Genomic DNA, 15,078 nt, shown 5'->3' with positions numbered 1-15,078 from the left:
GGCTTATAGTGTGTTAGCATTTATTCACAAGGGGCTTGAGTTTAAGAGCCGTGGGGTTATGCTGCAACTATACATGACCCTGGTGAGTCCACATTTGGAGTATTGTGTGCAGTTCTGGTCACCTCATTATAGGAAGGATGTGGAAGCATTGGAAAGGGTGCAAAGGCGATTTACCAGGATGCTGCCTGGTTTGCAGGATAGGTCTTATGAGGAAAGGTTGAGGGAGCTAGGGCTTTTTCCCTTTGGAGCGGAGGAGGATGAGAGGTGACTTAATAGAGGTTTATAAGATGATGAGGGGGATAGATAGAGTGGACGTTCAGAGACTATTTCCTCAGGTGGATGTAGCTGTTACAAGGGGGCATAACTATAAGATTCAGGGTGGGAGATGTAGGAGGGATATCCGAGGTAGGTTCTTTACTCAGAGTGGTAAGGGTGTGGAATGGACTGCCTGCTGTGATAGTGGAGTCGGACACTTTAGGAACTTTCAAGCGGTTATTGGATAGGCACATGGAGCACACCAGAAAATCCGGGAGTGGGATAGCTTGATCTTGTTTTGGGACAATGCTCGGCACAACATCGAGGGCCTAATGGCCTGTTCTGTGCTGTACTGTTCTATGCTCATTAACTCCACTGATCAAGACAAATGCTGCATTGCTCATGGTGAGGGCATGAAGCAGTTCATGTAAAAGAATGAACTGTTCGGCAGGATGGTGGATCCAACCTAACCGAATGAGATAAAGATTGCTTTTCTCAATTGGTTGCCAGGCTCTGACCTGGAATCAATTTGGAATATCTCAACACAGTTCATAAGTGTGAGACTCAAAATCTACAGCTCAAATCTGCTCATAATTAGGTATAAAATTAACATTTTCACTTTGTGAAGCTGGCCGATGACAAAATAAATCACTCAGTTCAATTGGGTACTCTTAGGAATGTGTTAACACACATACTTAAGAAAGCGTACTCTGCATTTAACTTGGGCTATTTCTGATCAGGAAGTGCTCAATGTTGACACTGGGTCCCAGGAAAAACTTTTTCTCCCCCACAATTATAAGTGTTTAATAACTTTGTCATATTAATTCCATGAATTAGTGTAATCCATGGCACAATATTGCATGAGCAGCAGATCATCAATAATGCGCTCTGAATCAATCAATTCAACATCTGTGAGTCTGACTGGAATTGAAAAATGTTTATAGCAAATTGAAGCATTAAAGTAACAGTGAATTAAGTATCATATTATTGGGTTATAAATTATCAATCACACCATAAGATAAATATTTCTCCACTTTGATCGTGAGTTTGTCTATTCCCAACTCACCTCAGCTGTGCCACTCATTACAAAGTTGAGCAGAAAACTGTACTTTCAGTCCATCAGCTGGGTGAACAACTGGCACCATCAGCATCTTGGGGAAAGTTTTGGTAGCTAGTTCCCAATGACTGATTGTGGCCAGCTCGATGGCAAGGATTTTGAGGGTGAGCTTGGCGAGCTCTTTGCCAAGGCAGCGTCTAACTCCCCCGCCGAATGGCAGGTACTGAAAGCGTGCATCCTTGCCTTTCATTTGATCTTCAGCAAATCTGTCTGGATTGAATATTTCGGGATGTTGAAATATAGGGGCGGTGTCATGTGTGTCTTGGATGCTGTACATCACACTCCATCCTTTGGGGATCTGGAAACCCTGTCAGAAACAAAATGTTGGCCTGATTATATATTTGAACATTTCTTTCTCTCACACACAAATTCAGCAATGTCTATCTTGTCCACAGAATCCCTTATGTCATAAAAACGTGAATTTTAAAATTGACCCACACAATTCTGAATCAAATAGTAACTCTGAAACCAGAGGTGACCGAAGCCACAAACCTCCACCAGTGAACATATGGGTCTAGTTGATAAAAAGGGCCAATCTCTCCAGCTGTTGTGTGTGGTGGGCAAACTGGGAGAGGCTTATAGGAAAATTGTTACATTAATAGGATAGTGTTATTGTGTAGTTCAGTAAAGGGGAATATCTGTTATCCGGAACAAAATAGGGTGAAGACAAATTAAAAGCAAATTACTGCGGATGCTGGAATCTGGACAATCTCCGCAGGTCTGACAACACATGTGGAGAGATAAGGGAGCTGATGTTTTGAGTCTGGATGACATTTTTTCAAAGCTGAGGTTCAATATAATGTCCGGTTACCTGCTGTTTATGTAAAATAATAATCTTTTTGCTCATTCATTCGCTCACACACTCTCACACACACAGATTCACAGTAACACACACCCTCACTCACACAATCACAGACACACACATACCCTCACTCACATACACACAGACTCACACACCCTCATGCACAGACTCGTAGTGTTGGATTCTCCGATGTTCAGGCTATATCCACGCCGGCCTTTTATGACCGAAAATCCGGCGCAAAACTAATTGCTGGGTCCGTGGCCGTGCATTTGCAGTGATACCCCCCTTTGGCCAGCTTGCGACCCCTGGACCACCTCCCAACAGTGCCCCAAGCTCCAGCCAAAGTCCCCCCTGCTCACCGATCGGCTTTTCTCCGTCTGTGACGCCGCTGGACTGAGTCCGCAGCCACCATGCTGAGTTCCCGACAAATAATACCATGAGAGACCCACGCCGTCGAGAACTCGGCCAGTCGGGGCGGAGCATCGGGGGGAGGACCTCAGGCAACGTCCTGAGGCCGTCGATACGGCGTGTGGCATACTCCTAGAGTAAGCCATTTTGGAAGGGGCAGAGCATCGCAAAAGCAGCGCCGCCACCAATTTTTGCATGAACAGTGATTCTCCGGCGGATCGCCGAATGCAATTTTGACGTCGGCAACTGGAGAAACCCTCCCATAGAATCATTCAGTACAGAGGAGGCCCTTTGGCCCATCAAGCTTGCACTGACAAAAAAAACTACTCTTATCTACACTAATCCCACTTCCCAGCACTTGGCCCATAGCCTTGAATGTTATGACAAGTGCTTATCCAAGTACTTTTTAAAGTTTGTGAGGTTTCCTGCCTCAACTACCCTCCCTTACAATAATCTCAATACCCCCTTGAAAGGAATGTATTTTCCTCAAATCCCCTCAAAACATCCTGCCTTTCACCTTAAAATTATGCCCCCTTGTTACTGAACTTTTGACTAAGGGGAACAATGGCTTTCTATCCACCCTGTCCATGCCCCTCATAATCCTATACGCCTCAGTCAGGTCCCCTCAGCCTTCGCTGCTCCAAAGAAAGCATCCCGAGCTTTTCTAGCCTCACTTCATAGCTAAAATGCTCCGTCCCAGGTAACATCCCGGTGACTCTCCTCTGCACCCTCTCCAGTGCAATCACATCCTTCCTATAGTGCATTGACCAGAACTGAACACAGTACTCCAGCTGTGGCCTAACCAATGACCTGTACAGTTCAAACATAAGCTCGTCTATGCCACTACTGATAAAGGCAAGTGTCCCATATGCCTTCTTAATTACCTTATTAACCCGCCCTGCCGGCCTCAGGGATCTGTGGACAAGACCCTGAGATTCCTCTGTTCCCTTGACCTCCCGAGTGTCCTACCATTAATTGAGTGCTCTCTTGTCTTATTACCCCTGCCAAAGTGCATACCTCACACCTCACAGCATTTGTTGCCCATCTCTAAATGCCCTGGAGAAAGTGGTGGTGAGTTGCCTTCTTGAACGTCTGCTGACCATGTGGTGCAGGAACATCCACAGTGCTGTTAGAGAAGGAGATCCAGCATTTTAACCCAGTCATAGGAAAGGAATGGTGATACATTTTGCAGTCAGGATGGTGAGTGGTGCCACAAGGTGTCACTATCTTGTAAATTTTGTTCAGTTCACACAAGGATCTTACTATGTTCACCCAAGTAAACGGAATGCATTTTTCACAATTCACTATCTCTGAGGGGCTTGGAGGGAAGTTTCCAGGCATTGGTATTCTCACTGTCTTTCCCCCTTGTTCTTCCTGATTGTTGTGGTCGTGGGTTTGGAAGGTATTGCCTGAGGAGCCTTGGTGAGTTTCTGCAGTGCATCTTGTAGATGGGACACACTGCTGCCATTATGTGTCAGTGGTGGAGGGAGTGAATGTTTGTGAATGGGCTGCTATGTTGTAGATGTGTTGAGCTTCTTGAATTTTGTTGGAGCTGCACTCAAGCAAATAAGGGGAGAATATTCCTATAGATCATACTTGTGGATGATTGGCAGGCTTTGAGGAGTCAGATGGTGAGTTACTTGCTACAGAACATGCTCGTGTAGCCACAGTATCTATAGGATTAGTCCATTCAGTTTCTAGTCAGTGGTAACCTCAGGATGTTGATAGGCGATTTAGCAATGTTAATGTCATTGAATGTCAAGGGGCGATGGTTTAATTCTCCCTAGTTGGGGATGGTCATTGCCTGGCACTTGTGTAGCACAAATGTTACTTGCAACTTGTCAGCCCAAGCTTGGATATTGCTGTATTTGGAAATGGACTGGACTGCTTCATGGACTGTGTACTTGAATTCCAGCTTCAATCATCTGTGCTAAATCGACAACAATGACTTGCATTTGTGTATCCAGATGTAGTTTCATAGTTAAGTAGGAAGTATGGTTAAATTTAAAATAAACAAACTTACGCCCAGCTCGAAGGTCTGGAGTGCCACTCGATATCCTCCAGACACAGGGGGGAGCAGCCTCAGTACTTCCTTTACCACACCATCCAGGTACTGCAGATGGGTGACATCGCTGAGACGCGACACGTTCTCCCCTGTGGTACTTTCGGGCCAGACTCCATTGGTCTGGAGATCCATCCTCAACTTGGCAAGGACAGCAGGATTCTTCATAAGCTGCAGGATGAGAGAAGTGCAGGCACTGGCAGTGGTAGCATAGGCAGCAAACATCAGCTCCACCATGGCCTCCTGCAATGAAAGAATCTGTTTTTCAGCAATAGGTGAGCACCCTTTGAAATTGTGACCCGTCAACAGAAACGCTTTTGTTCTTAATGTTTACTGCAAACATTTATTTTAGCAGGAATGCATTAGAGATTTTGTTTTCAAATGTTCACATCACTGATATTATGCCAATAGATGTCGCTAGACTGCTGCAGTTAAGGCAAGCTGTTTGAGCGAGATCTGCATCCTTCCCATTCACTTTATTGGAAGCAAACCAGAGCACAAACTACATTGAACACATCATTCAAATTCCTCTCATTTTCACAGATAAATTAAACTTTGTCAAATCTGAACTGTGTTGGTTTCAGTACGACTTATTTTTATAAAATCACACATGGCTGAAAGGGATAGCAGGGGTAGGGTGGGAATTTGTTTGAAGTTAGAAGGGAAGATACATTTATCTTATGTGTAATACCTGAGTTAGGCTTGATCTGGGAGCTTCTAACTCTGAAATGGTGCAAAAAGGTCTATTTCTCATCGCTGGAAAGCCTGAAATTGACGGGATGAAAATCTCCTCCACTCCCCTGAGAAAAGCTGGCCCTGACCTTTGGCTTGTAAGTTTATTAATTCCTACCTTCAGTTCCTGCATGCCGATCTTCATCCCTTGTTCTTGGCTACTCTTTATGAGGATGCCAAGGGCAGTCGAGTATTCAGGACTAGACTGAAGCATATCCTCAATGGGCTTTTCAAAGTATCCATGCAACTTGTCCCGAGCTTGTACACCCTGGAGGAACACAACATTTCATGAATTTTCACATTTTCACTGCTCATCCTTTCTGTTTCATAAGAACATAAGAAATAGGGACAGGAATAGGCCATTCAGTCCTTCAGGCCCCACACCGCCATTCACTGAGACCAAGACTGATCTTCTACTTCAACACCATTTTCTTGCACTATCCCCGTGCCCTTGATGTTTTTACTATGAAGAAATCTATTGATCTCAGTCGTGAACATACTCAATGACTGATCCTCCACAGCCCTCGGGAGCCGCATTCTCCAGCTGAGCAGCCTGTTATGTTCTTAGGCATTGACTGCCAAAGCCAACATTGAAGTGTCCGGAATGATCAAACAGAGGCTTTGCTTTTTGGAATTATATTTTTTTATTCATAGATCCAGCTACAGGATGTGGGCGTGGCTGGCAGCATTTATTGTCCATCCCTAATTGTCCTCGAGAAGGTGGTGGTGAGCTGCCTTCTTGACCCCCTGCAGGCCTTGTGGTGTAGGTACAGCCACAGTGCTGCTCGGGAGGGCCATTCAGGATTCCAGTGGCAATGCGGGAACGGCGATACATTTCCAGATTAGGTTAGTGAGTGACTTGGTGGGGAACCTGCAGGCTGAGGGTGTTCCCATGCACCTGCTGCCCTTCTTCTAACTACTAGAGACCTCACGGTAGCATGGTGGTTAGCATCAATGCTTCACAGCTCCAGGGTCCCAGGTTCGATTCCCGGCTGGGTCACTGTCTGTGTGGAGTCTGCACGTCCTCCCCGTGTGTGCGTGGGTTTCCTCCGGGTGCTCCGGTTTCCTCCCACAGTCCAAAGATGTGCGGGTTAGGTGGATTGGCCATGCTAAATTGCCCGTAGTGTAAAGGTTAATGGGGGGATTGTTGGGTTAGGGGTTAGGGGTATGTGGGTTTAAGTGGGGTGATCATTGCTCGGCACAACATCGAGGGCTGAAGGGCCTGTTCTGTGCTGTACTGTTCTATGTTCTAGAGGTTGCGGATTTTGGAGGTGGTTGGTGCTGTCAAAGAAAGTAAAAGAAAGAGACCCTTGCCCCTCTTCTTTCTGTCAGTAAGGGCAATGCGGACTCGTGTTGATGTCTCAGCTTGGTTTCACTGTCTGAACTATAAGAGAGAAAGGAATTTTGAACAAAGGGTACAATATTTCAGCAACAATAAATAAACAATTGATAGACTTGCATTTATATTGTGCCATTCACAATGCTTGTCAGCCTGTGTAGCCGCTGTTGTATTATAGGAACTTCAGGAGCTAATTTGAGTACAGCAAGCTCCCACAAACAGCAATGTAGGGGCTGGTTTAGCTCACTCGGCTAAATCGCTGGCTTTTAAAGCAGACCAAGGCAGGCCAGCAGCACGGTTCGATTCCCGTACCAGCCTCCCCGGACAGGCGGCGGAATGTGGCGACTAGGGCCTTTTCACAGTAACTTCATTGAAGCCTACTCGTGACAATAAGCGATTTTCATTTTCATGTGATCTGTTTTAATGGTGTTGGAAGGGGGATAAATATTGACCAGGATATTAGGGATGTCTCCTCTGTTCTTATTCAATAATATTGTGGGATCTTTTATGGTCACGTCAGTGCTTCGATTCCTCAGTATTTCACTGAATCAGCCTAGACTTTGTGCTGTAGTGATGCTTGAAAACAATCTACTGACTGTTACAACTGAAGCATAACTGACACATAATTAATGCTATCATTACGTTCACTGACAAAGCAAACCCATTTTACAGCAGTGTAAAAATAATGGGATTTTCCTGATTACTTTCAATGCCGTGTGACACCAGAGTGTTCTATCTGATACAATGGAGTTGTCAGATATACTTTGAAGTGTATTTATTGGCGGAATTCATTTTATTTGGTGGTTGAGAGATAAATATTGTCCCGGATGCAGGGAAATCATCCCTGCTCATTGATAAACAGTAGATGAAATCTGTTGGGTTCTTCTTGGGAAAGCAGAAAAGACCTCAGTATAATGCCTGAAATGAAAGAGTGCAGCACTCCCTCTCGAACTGCACTGAGATGTCAGTCTAGATCAGAAAGTAGTTTCATCCAGTTCTGAGGTGCCAAATGATTGCAGGGATTATTTTGGGAAGGCGTTGGCCGAAGGATGGTGCAAGCTGGTTCTCGGACTTCATCGTCATATTTGTGGTGGGCTGCTGGCACCAGTCTCTCTCCTAGAGACTGCTTGTCCAAATGAGAGTCCAATTTTAGGCCAATGACCTCACCGGCAGTAGGCCTCAGGTAGATTTTGGGGGCGAGGAAGACAGTGAGCAGGGAACCTAGACGATTGTGCTTACTGTTATAACTCCCACGAGGACCATGGGGAAACAATTGCTAATCTTCCAGTAGGACTCGTGGGGTGCGAGATTCCCAGATAGGAGGCGAAGAGCACCCAGTTGGAGCTTATTACAAACGAACATAAAAGCCAGCCAAAGCAGGGCCAGCTGTGGTTATTTCTCCTTATTATTACAGCTGTACTGGGAGTGAGTTGCTGCTTGAGCAGAATATTGTATACAGTTAAATAAATCTCTGTTCTCTGACCGCTGGCTTCCTCAAGTGCCTAAGCTTTACTTATTGGTGGTGGCCATTGTCTCAACCACACCCAACTCCCACTCAGCTCAGGGCAGCCTAATTTGGCAGAGCGGTCGTAAAACTGTTTCTCAGTTCCTCATTGGCATGTAAGGTGAGACAAGGTGTTCTTGGGGCGCAGGACCCCAAAAGTCAAATCTTGTGCCCTTTTTGGCCTATAAAACAGGCTCAACGAGATTTGATTTCAACTATGTGATGGGAACCCACCATCTTAGATTTTAAGACAAAAGTGTTAGGAGTGAAGAATGTTAATCCTTTTTGAAATTTGTTATTCATCTACTTGAATTATATGTCCTTATCTTCTTTTGGCTTCTCCCATTTTACTTGGGATCACCACAATGCCGGTTTTGAAGAGCTGAGGTAAGCTCTTTTGAAGCCTACTCTATCAGAGGGTAACCCTCTCTCAAACCTTAGTGGGGGCTCTGTTTTCTCCCCAGCCGAGCTGATAGATTTTCTAGGGAGACCAAATAAGATTAAAATCCAAGCTGAGAGCTGGCTTTGAGAGGAGACAAATAATCTTAAGGATCCAATCAGCCACTAGATGATCCAGGTCAGTGTTTTTAAAAAATCCTTCTTGCAATCTCGTGTGGAGAACTCCAGTCTGATCTCAGTGAGGCTGGTATGTAGAAGCAAGTCAGAATTAAACAGACCTGAGGTGGATCTTCTGAGTGAAGGCCCTGGTTAATACAAGTTAACGTGACTCCCCAGAGGGGATCCCACCATCTGAGACGGGATCCCACAGCCTGAGAGGCTTGCTTGAAGGTTCCAGCCAGAGTATCCCTGTTTGCCATCAACACTCCTCGTCCTGGAAGGACAGTCAGCTGGAGAACAACTTTAACATCCGAAGCAAGGATACGCATCTTCAATCTCGCATTAATCCTCCTTTACTTTTCCCCTCTCCGTCCCTCTGCATGTGTATGTCTTATGTGTTTTGGTAGAGGGTGGGTCGGTAAAAAGGGGGAGTAGTAAATAAGCTGGCCATTATGCCATTGTGGTTATTGCATGTCTAATCTCTATTGTTATAAATAAACAATTGTGTTTTACTTACAAATCTGGTACCTGTAAGTAATTGGAGCAGTAAAGGGTCAAAGATTTCAGAAACTATAAATACATTATTGGTTAATTAACTTGTGTTGGGACTCTGGGGCCTGTTGGGGTGGAATTGAATGTGCACTAGCTCAGGGTGTTGTAACAATAGAAACACTTCCATTACAAGGACACCTGCAAATGAGAAATGAAAATGTTGGATATTGACACTGACAACTGGGAAGCATGAGTTGCAAAAGTTTGCAACAATCTTCAGCCATATCCACCTCGGTCTTCTCCCGAGACCCCCAGCATCACACATGCCAATCATTATGCCGAACATTATTCGCTCCAAGTGATATCAAGTAACAGCTGAAAGGATATTGCAAAGGCAATGGGCCCTGTCAACATTCCAGTAATAGTACTGAAGATAAAAGCCAATTACTGTGGATGCTGGAATCTGAAACAAAAACAGAAGATACTGGACAATCTCAGCAGGCCTAACAGCATCTGTGGAGAGAGGACAGAGCTGACATTTTGAGTCTGGATGACTCTTTGTCAAAAAAATTGGACTGAAGACTTGCGCTCCAGAACGTGCCGTGCCCCTAGCCAGGCTGTTCCAGTGCAGCTACAACATTGGCATTTGCTGGCAATGTGGAGAATAGACTATGTAACAGCAAGGATAGGCATCCATTGCCACAAGAAGGTCAATGACCTAGTCAGGGCAGCCAGGGTGAGTACCCCCCCCCCCCCCCACCCCACCTCTGATGTGCGGCACAACCTGAGGCGAAACCGACATGGCTGCACCCACCCATGCAGGTTGCAGTGGCAGGATGGGTTGTGAACCTCTGCCAATATACACAAAGCTGCTGGTCCACATGTATATGTCAGCCTAACACTGTTGCCCTTTATCCCTGCCACCCACGCACCCCCCACAGGAGAAGCGTGCACACAACATCTGGGAGCGTGAGAGGACCAGAGAGGTCCATCTGAACTGCGACCATTCACCATCCATGAGGAGAGGGCCCTGGAACTCGCAGGTGGACCCGAAGACCGGGAGGTTGCATATGTAGAGGTCGGGGGCGCATCACCAAGTGAGACCCCCAACGGCCTGCCCCCCTTTTCCCCTTTCCCCACATCCCCTTCCCCATATCCCTGATATCCCCTATATCCCCATATCCCCCTTCCCCCATATCCCCCAGACCCCCTCCCCCCATATCCCCCTTCCCCCATATACCCCCTCCCATATCCCATATCCCCTTCCCCATATCCCCCTTATCCCCCAGACCCCCTTCCCCCATATCCCCCTTCCCCCATATACCCCTTCCCATATCCCCTTCCCCATATCCCCATATCCCACTTCCCCATATCCCCAATATCACCCTTCCCCTATATCCCCCATATCTCCTTCACCCCATATCCCCCTTCCCCCATATCCCCCATATCCCCATACCCCTCTTCCCCATATCCCCCTTCCTCATAACCCCATATCCCTTTTCCCTTATATCCCCCTTCTCCCATATCCTCCTTCCGCCATATCCCCCATATCGCCTTATCCTCCTTCCCCCATAGCCCCTTCCCCCATATCCCCAACATCCCCCTTGCCCCAGATCCATGTCTGTGTGTCTAACCATGCTGCTGTATTGTGTTTTGCAGGACCAAACGTCGAGGCACCAGTCCCCGCGAATGCCGACCGTCCCCAGGATGATCCAGGGTGGCCACGAGCCAGGGACAGACCCAGCCCATCAGGCATACGATGTTCCCAGGATGATCCAGGGCAGCAACGAGCCAAGGACTGACCTGGAGCACCAGGGAGACGACGCCCCCATCTTGTACGAGTGCGGCGATGCCGGCGGGTCAGACCTAGCGGCGAATGGGGGCAGCCACAGGAACAGGCCCCCATCACAGCCGACCCAGGACACCCTTACCCAGGACACACCTACCCAGGACACACCTACCCAGGACACACCTACCCAGGACACACCGACCCAGGACACACCGACCCAGGATACACCGACCCAGGACACACCTACCCAGGACACACCGACCCAGGACACACCTACCCAGGACACACCTACCCAGGACACACCGACCCAGGACACAACGACCCAGGACACACCTACCCAGGACACACCGACCCAGGACACACCTACCCAGGACACACCTACCCAGGACACACCGACCCAGGATACACCGACCCAGGACACACCTACCCAGGACACACCGACCCAGGACACACCGACCCAGGATACACCGACCCAGGACACACCTACCCAGGACACACTGACCCAGGACACACCTACCCAGGATGCACAGGACACTGACGCACAAGACACTGACACTCAGGACACTGACACTCAGGACACTGACACTCAGGACACTGACACTCAGGACACTGACGCACAAGACACTGACACTCAGGACACTGACACTCAGGACACTGACACTCAGGACACTGACACTCAAGACACTGACACTCAAGACTTGACACTCAGGACACTGACGCACAGGACACTGACGCACAGGACACTGACGCACAGGACACTGACGCACAAGACACTGACACTCAGGACACTGACACTCAGGACACTGACACTCAGGACACTGACACTCAGGACACTGACGCACAGGACACGGACGCACAAGACACTGACACTCAGGACACTGACGCACAGCACACTGACGCACAGGACACGGACGCACAGGACACTGACACTCAGGACACTGACGCACAGGACACGGACGCACAGGACACGGACGCACAGGACACGGACGCACAGGACACTGACACTCAGGACACTGACGCACAGGACACTGACGCACAGGACACTGACGCACAGGACACTGACACTCAGGACACTGACACTCAGGACATTGACGCACAGGACACTGACACTCAGGACACTGACACTCAGGACACTGACACTCAGGACACTGACGCACAGGACACTGACGCACAGGACACGGACGCACAGGACACTGACACTCAGGACACTGACACTCAGGACACTGACACTCAAGACACTGACACTCAGGACACTGACACTCAGGACACTGACACTCAGGACACTGACACTCAGGACACTGACGCACAGGACACGGACGCACAGGACACTGACACTCAGGACACTGACGCACAGCACACTGACGCACAGGACACTGACGCACAGGACGCGGACGCACAGGACACGGACGCACAGGACACTGACACTCAGGACACTGACGCACAGGACACGGACGCACAGGACACGGACGCACAGGACACTGACGCACAGGACACTGACGCACAGGACACGGACGCACAGGACACGGACGCACAGGACACTGACCCACAGGACACGGACACTCAGGACACTGACCCACAGGACACGGACACTCAGGACACTGACGCACAGGACACGGACACTCAGGACACTGACGCACAGGACACTGACAGGACACTGACGCACAGGACACGGACGCACAGGACACCAACGCACAGGACACTGACACTCAGACACTGACACACAGGGGACGGAGAGACAAGAAGCATCACTCCAGGGGACCGTGGACGGTTGGATGAGGAGCATGACACTATGCCACTGCTGTCTCCAACACCCTCCACCATCGCAGAGACACTCACCTCGGTTGGGCACTTTAGCGATGAGGCATCTGGTACACTAACTGGTGCGCACAGCACAGCCGTCCCGGTACAGCAGGTGGAGGCAGGAGCAGCCGAGGGGCCCAGCGGTCGGAGGGCTTCCCGGCGCAAGCAACCACCTGCTATCCCGGGTTCCTGGAGTTACCACACCCACCCATAGACCAAGGGACGATCGAAGGGGGTGACGGCTGGCTTGCGGGAGTCCACCCGTATCCAGGAGCAGGGGGTGGTTCTGGTCATGCGTGGCACCCAGGGCAAAACCGCAAGGGTCCCTTGAACATGGTGGGGATGAAAGATTGCACCAATACGAATGAGTCATGTACACTGCCCGGGTACCAGGCGCAGATGTGCAGGATCACCTGAACGTTCATGGAATAGGTCCCCTTCCTATATGTGAACACGGCCCTGTTATCTGCAGGTGGCTGCACAGTGACATGCATCTCATCGATCGCCCTCTGGGCCATGGGCATCCTGTTCACAGCACCGAAGTCCGCTGCCCAGGCATCCTGGCTGGCCCCGTCCATAGGGAACTGGATGTAGCAGTCTGCACTGGCATATAGGGCATCTGTCACTGCCTGGGTGCACCGGTGCACCGATGCTTGTGGGATGCAAGACAGGTCCCCACTCGGCGCCTGGAATGCATAAAAGTTCAGGGCCACCGTAACCTTGACGGCCACGGGGTGAGGGTGTCCTCCCACAGTGCCACGCGGTGCCAAGTGTACCATCAGGTGACAGATGTGTGCCACGGTTTCCGGGCCCATCTGGAGTCTCCTCCTGCATGCCCGGTCCGTGAGGTCCTGGTACAACTGGTTGACGCTGTTAAATAGGTGGCTTAATTTATGCCGACGTGACCCGTGATCCGGCCGGGAAAATTCAGGCAGCCCCGGGGCCCATAGCGTTGCGCCGGTCCTCGCCATTCTCCGAGGTGGGCGGCGCGGTTCGCGTCAGTGTGATTTTTTGGGGGCCGGAAAATTCGGCAGCCGGCGGAGGCGGGATTTACTCCGACCCCCGGCAATTCTCCGACCCGGCGGGGGGAGGTCGGAGAATCCCGCCTCTTGAATTTCCCAGTCTGTCCATGGATTGGAATTCTCAATTTGGTGTAGGAAAATTAGCATTTGCCAATGCAGAGCGATGACAATTGACCTGTGCAAAAGTGAGTTATTGTTCCAACAGACTATACCATGAAGGGATAGAACACATAATTCAACTACCAGCTCTCAGTCTCACCATCAGAGGAGATGCCAAGTAAGTCTAAATATTTCCCTGTAAGGAGAAATGAAATAAAAGCTCATTGGATCTTTGGAGAACAACGTACCCTGAAGCTGTGCTCAAATATTAACCTAGTACTGAATGTTTTTTTACAGTTGTCATTACCGTAAGAACCAGGTGAAGTTTAATCAGTATCTACAAGGCCCCCAGCACCATTCCCCAATTCAGTAGAGAGTGTGGCGGACGGCAGGGATTACCTTTCTGTAGCCACTGCCTGGGACATCCAAGGGCAACGAGAAAAGATTTTGAGTAAGTTGCTCAAAGACGGTGAACAGGTTGGTCAGCTCCTCCTTGCTCGGCAAGGATCCCAGCAGGACTGATACAGCGATTCGGAACGTGAGCTTCTTACTCTCTGAGTACACCATGACAGGGCCTTCCCTGGCACACCAGTCTCTCACTGTCTCTGCCACCACCTGCTTGATCCGTGGTATGTAACTCTCCAAGGCAGAATGGCTGAACATTTTTGCATAGACCTGTCAAGGAACAGAAATGATGTTGAAGGGACATGATCTGGATTGAGGAACACTCAGCAGACTGGAGTCCAGCAATTACTGAAAAATCTGATGCATAAGTTGCTCCATTTTCTACAGTCACCAAGATTGTATAAATCATAAGAACTAGGAGCAGGAGTAGGCCATCTGGCCCCTCGGGCCTGCTCCACCATTCAATGAGATCATGGCTGATCTTTTGTGGACTTGGCTCCACTTTCCAGCCCGAACACCATAACCCTTAATTCCTTTATTCTTCAAAACATTATCTATCTCTATCTTAAAAACATTTAATGAAGGAGACTCAACTGCTTCACTGGGCAGGGAATTCCACAGATTCACAACCCTTTGGGTGAAGAAGTTCCTCCTAAACTCAGTCCTAAACCTACTTCCCCTTATTTTGAGGCTA

General features: G+C 48.9%; 1 protein-coding gene across 1 annotated transcript in view; it reads right to left on the bottom strand.

Annotated features, from left to right (window-relative positions):
* Positions 1 to 583: 583 nt before the first annotated feature.
* The window catches only part of LOC119964165 (cytochrome P450 26B1-like), a 38,238-nt gene continuing 23,743 nt past the window's right edge, over positions 584 to 15,078 (bottom strand). The window contains exons 4-7 of the mRNA XM_038793457.1: positions 14,379 to 14,654; positions 5,495 to 5,644; positions 4,606 to 4,887; positions 584 to 1,679 (exon numbers count right to left, since the gene is read on the bottom strand). Of these exons, the coding sequence (XP_038649385.1) occupies positions 1,323 to 1,679; positions 4,606 to 4,887; positions 5,495 to 5,644; positions 14,379 to 14,654 (1,065 nt within the window). The 3' untranslated portion in view covers positions 584 to 1,322. The remainder of the gene's footprint in view (positions 1,680 to 4,605; positions 4,888 to 5,494; positions 5,645 to 14,378; positions 14,655 to 15,078) is intronic.

This window comes from Scyliorhinus canicula, chromosome 4 (assembly GCF_902713615.1).
Source record: "Scyliorhinus canicula chromosome 4, sScyCan1.1, whole genome shotgun sequence".
NCBI lineage: Eukaryota > Metazoa > Chordata > Chondrichthyes > Carcharhiniformes > Scyliorhinidae > Scyliorhinus > Scyliorhinus canicula.
The sequence above is the reverse complement of the archived record's forward strand: the minus strand, read 5'-3'. Positions and strand labels throughout refer to the sequence as shown.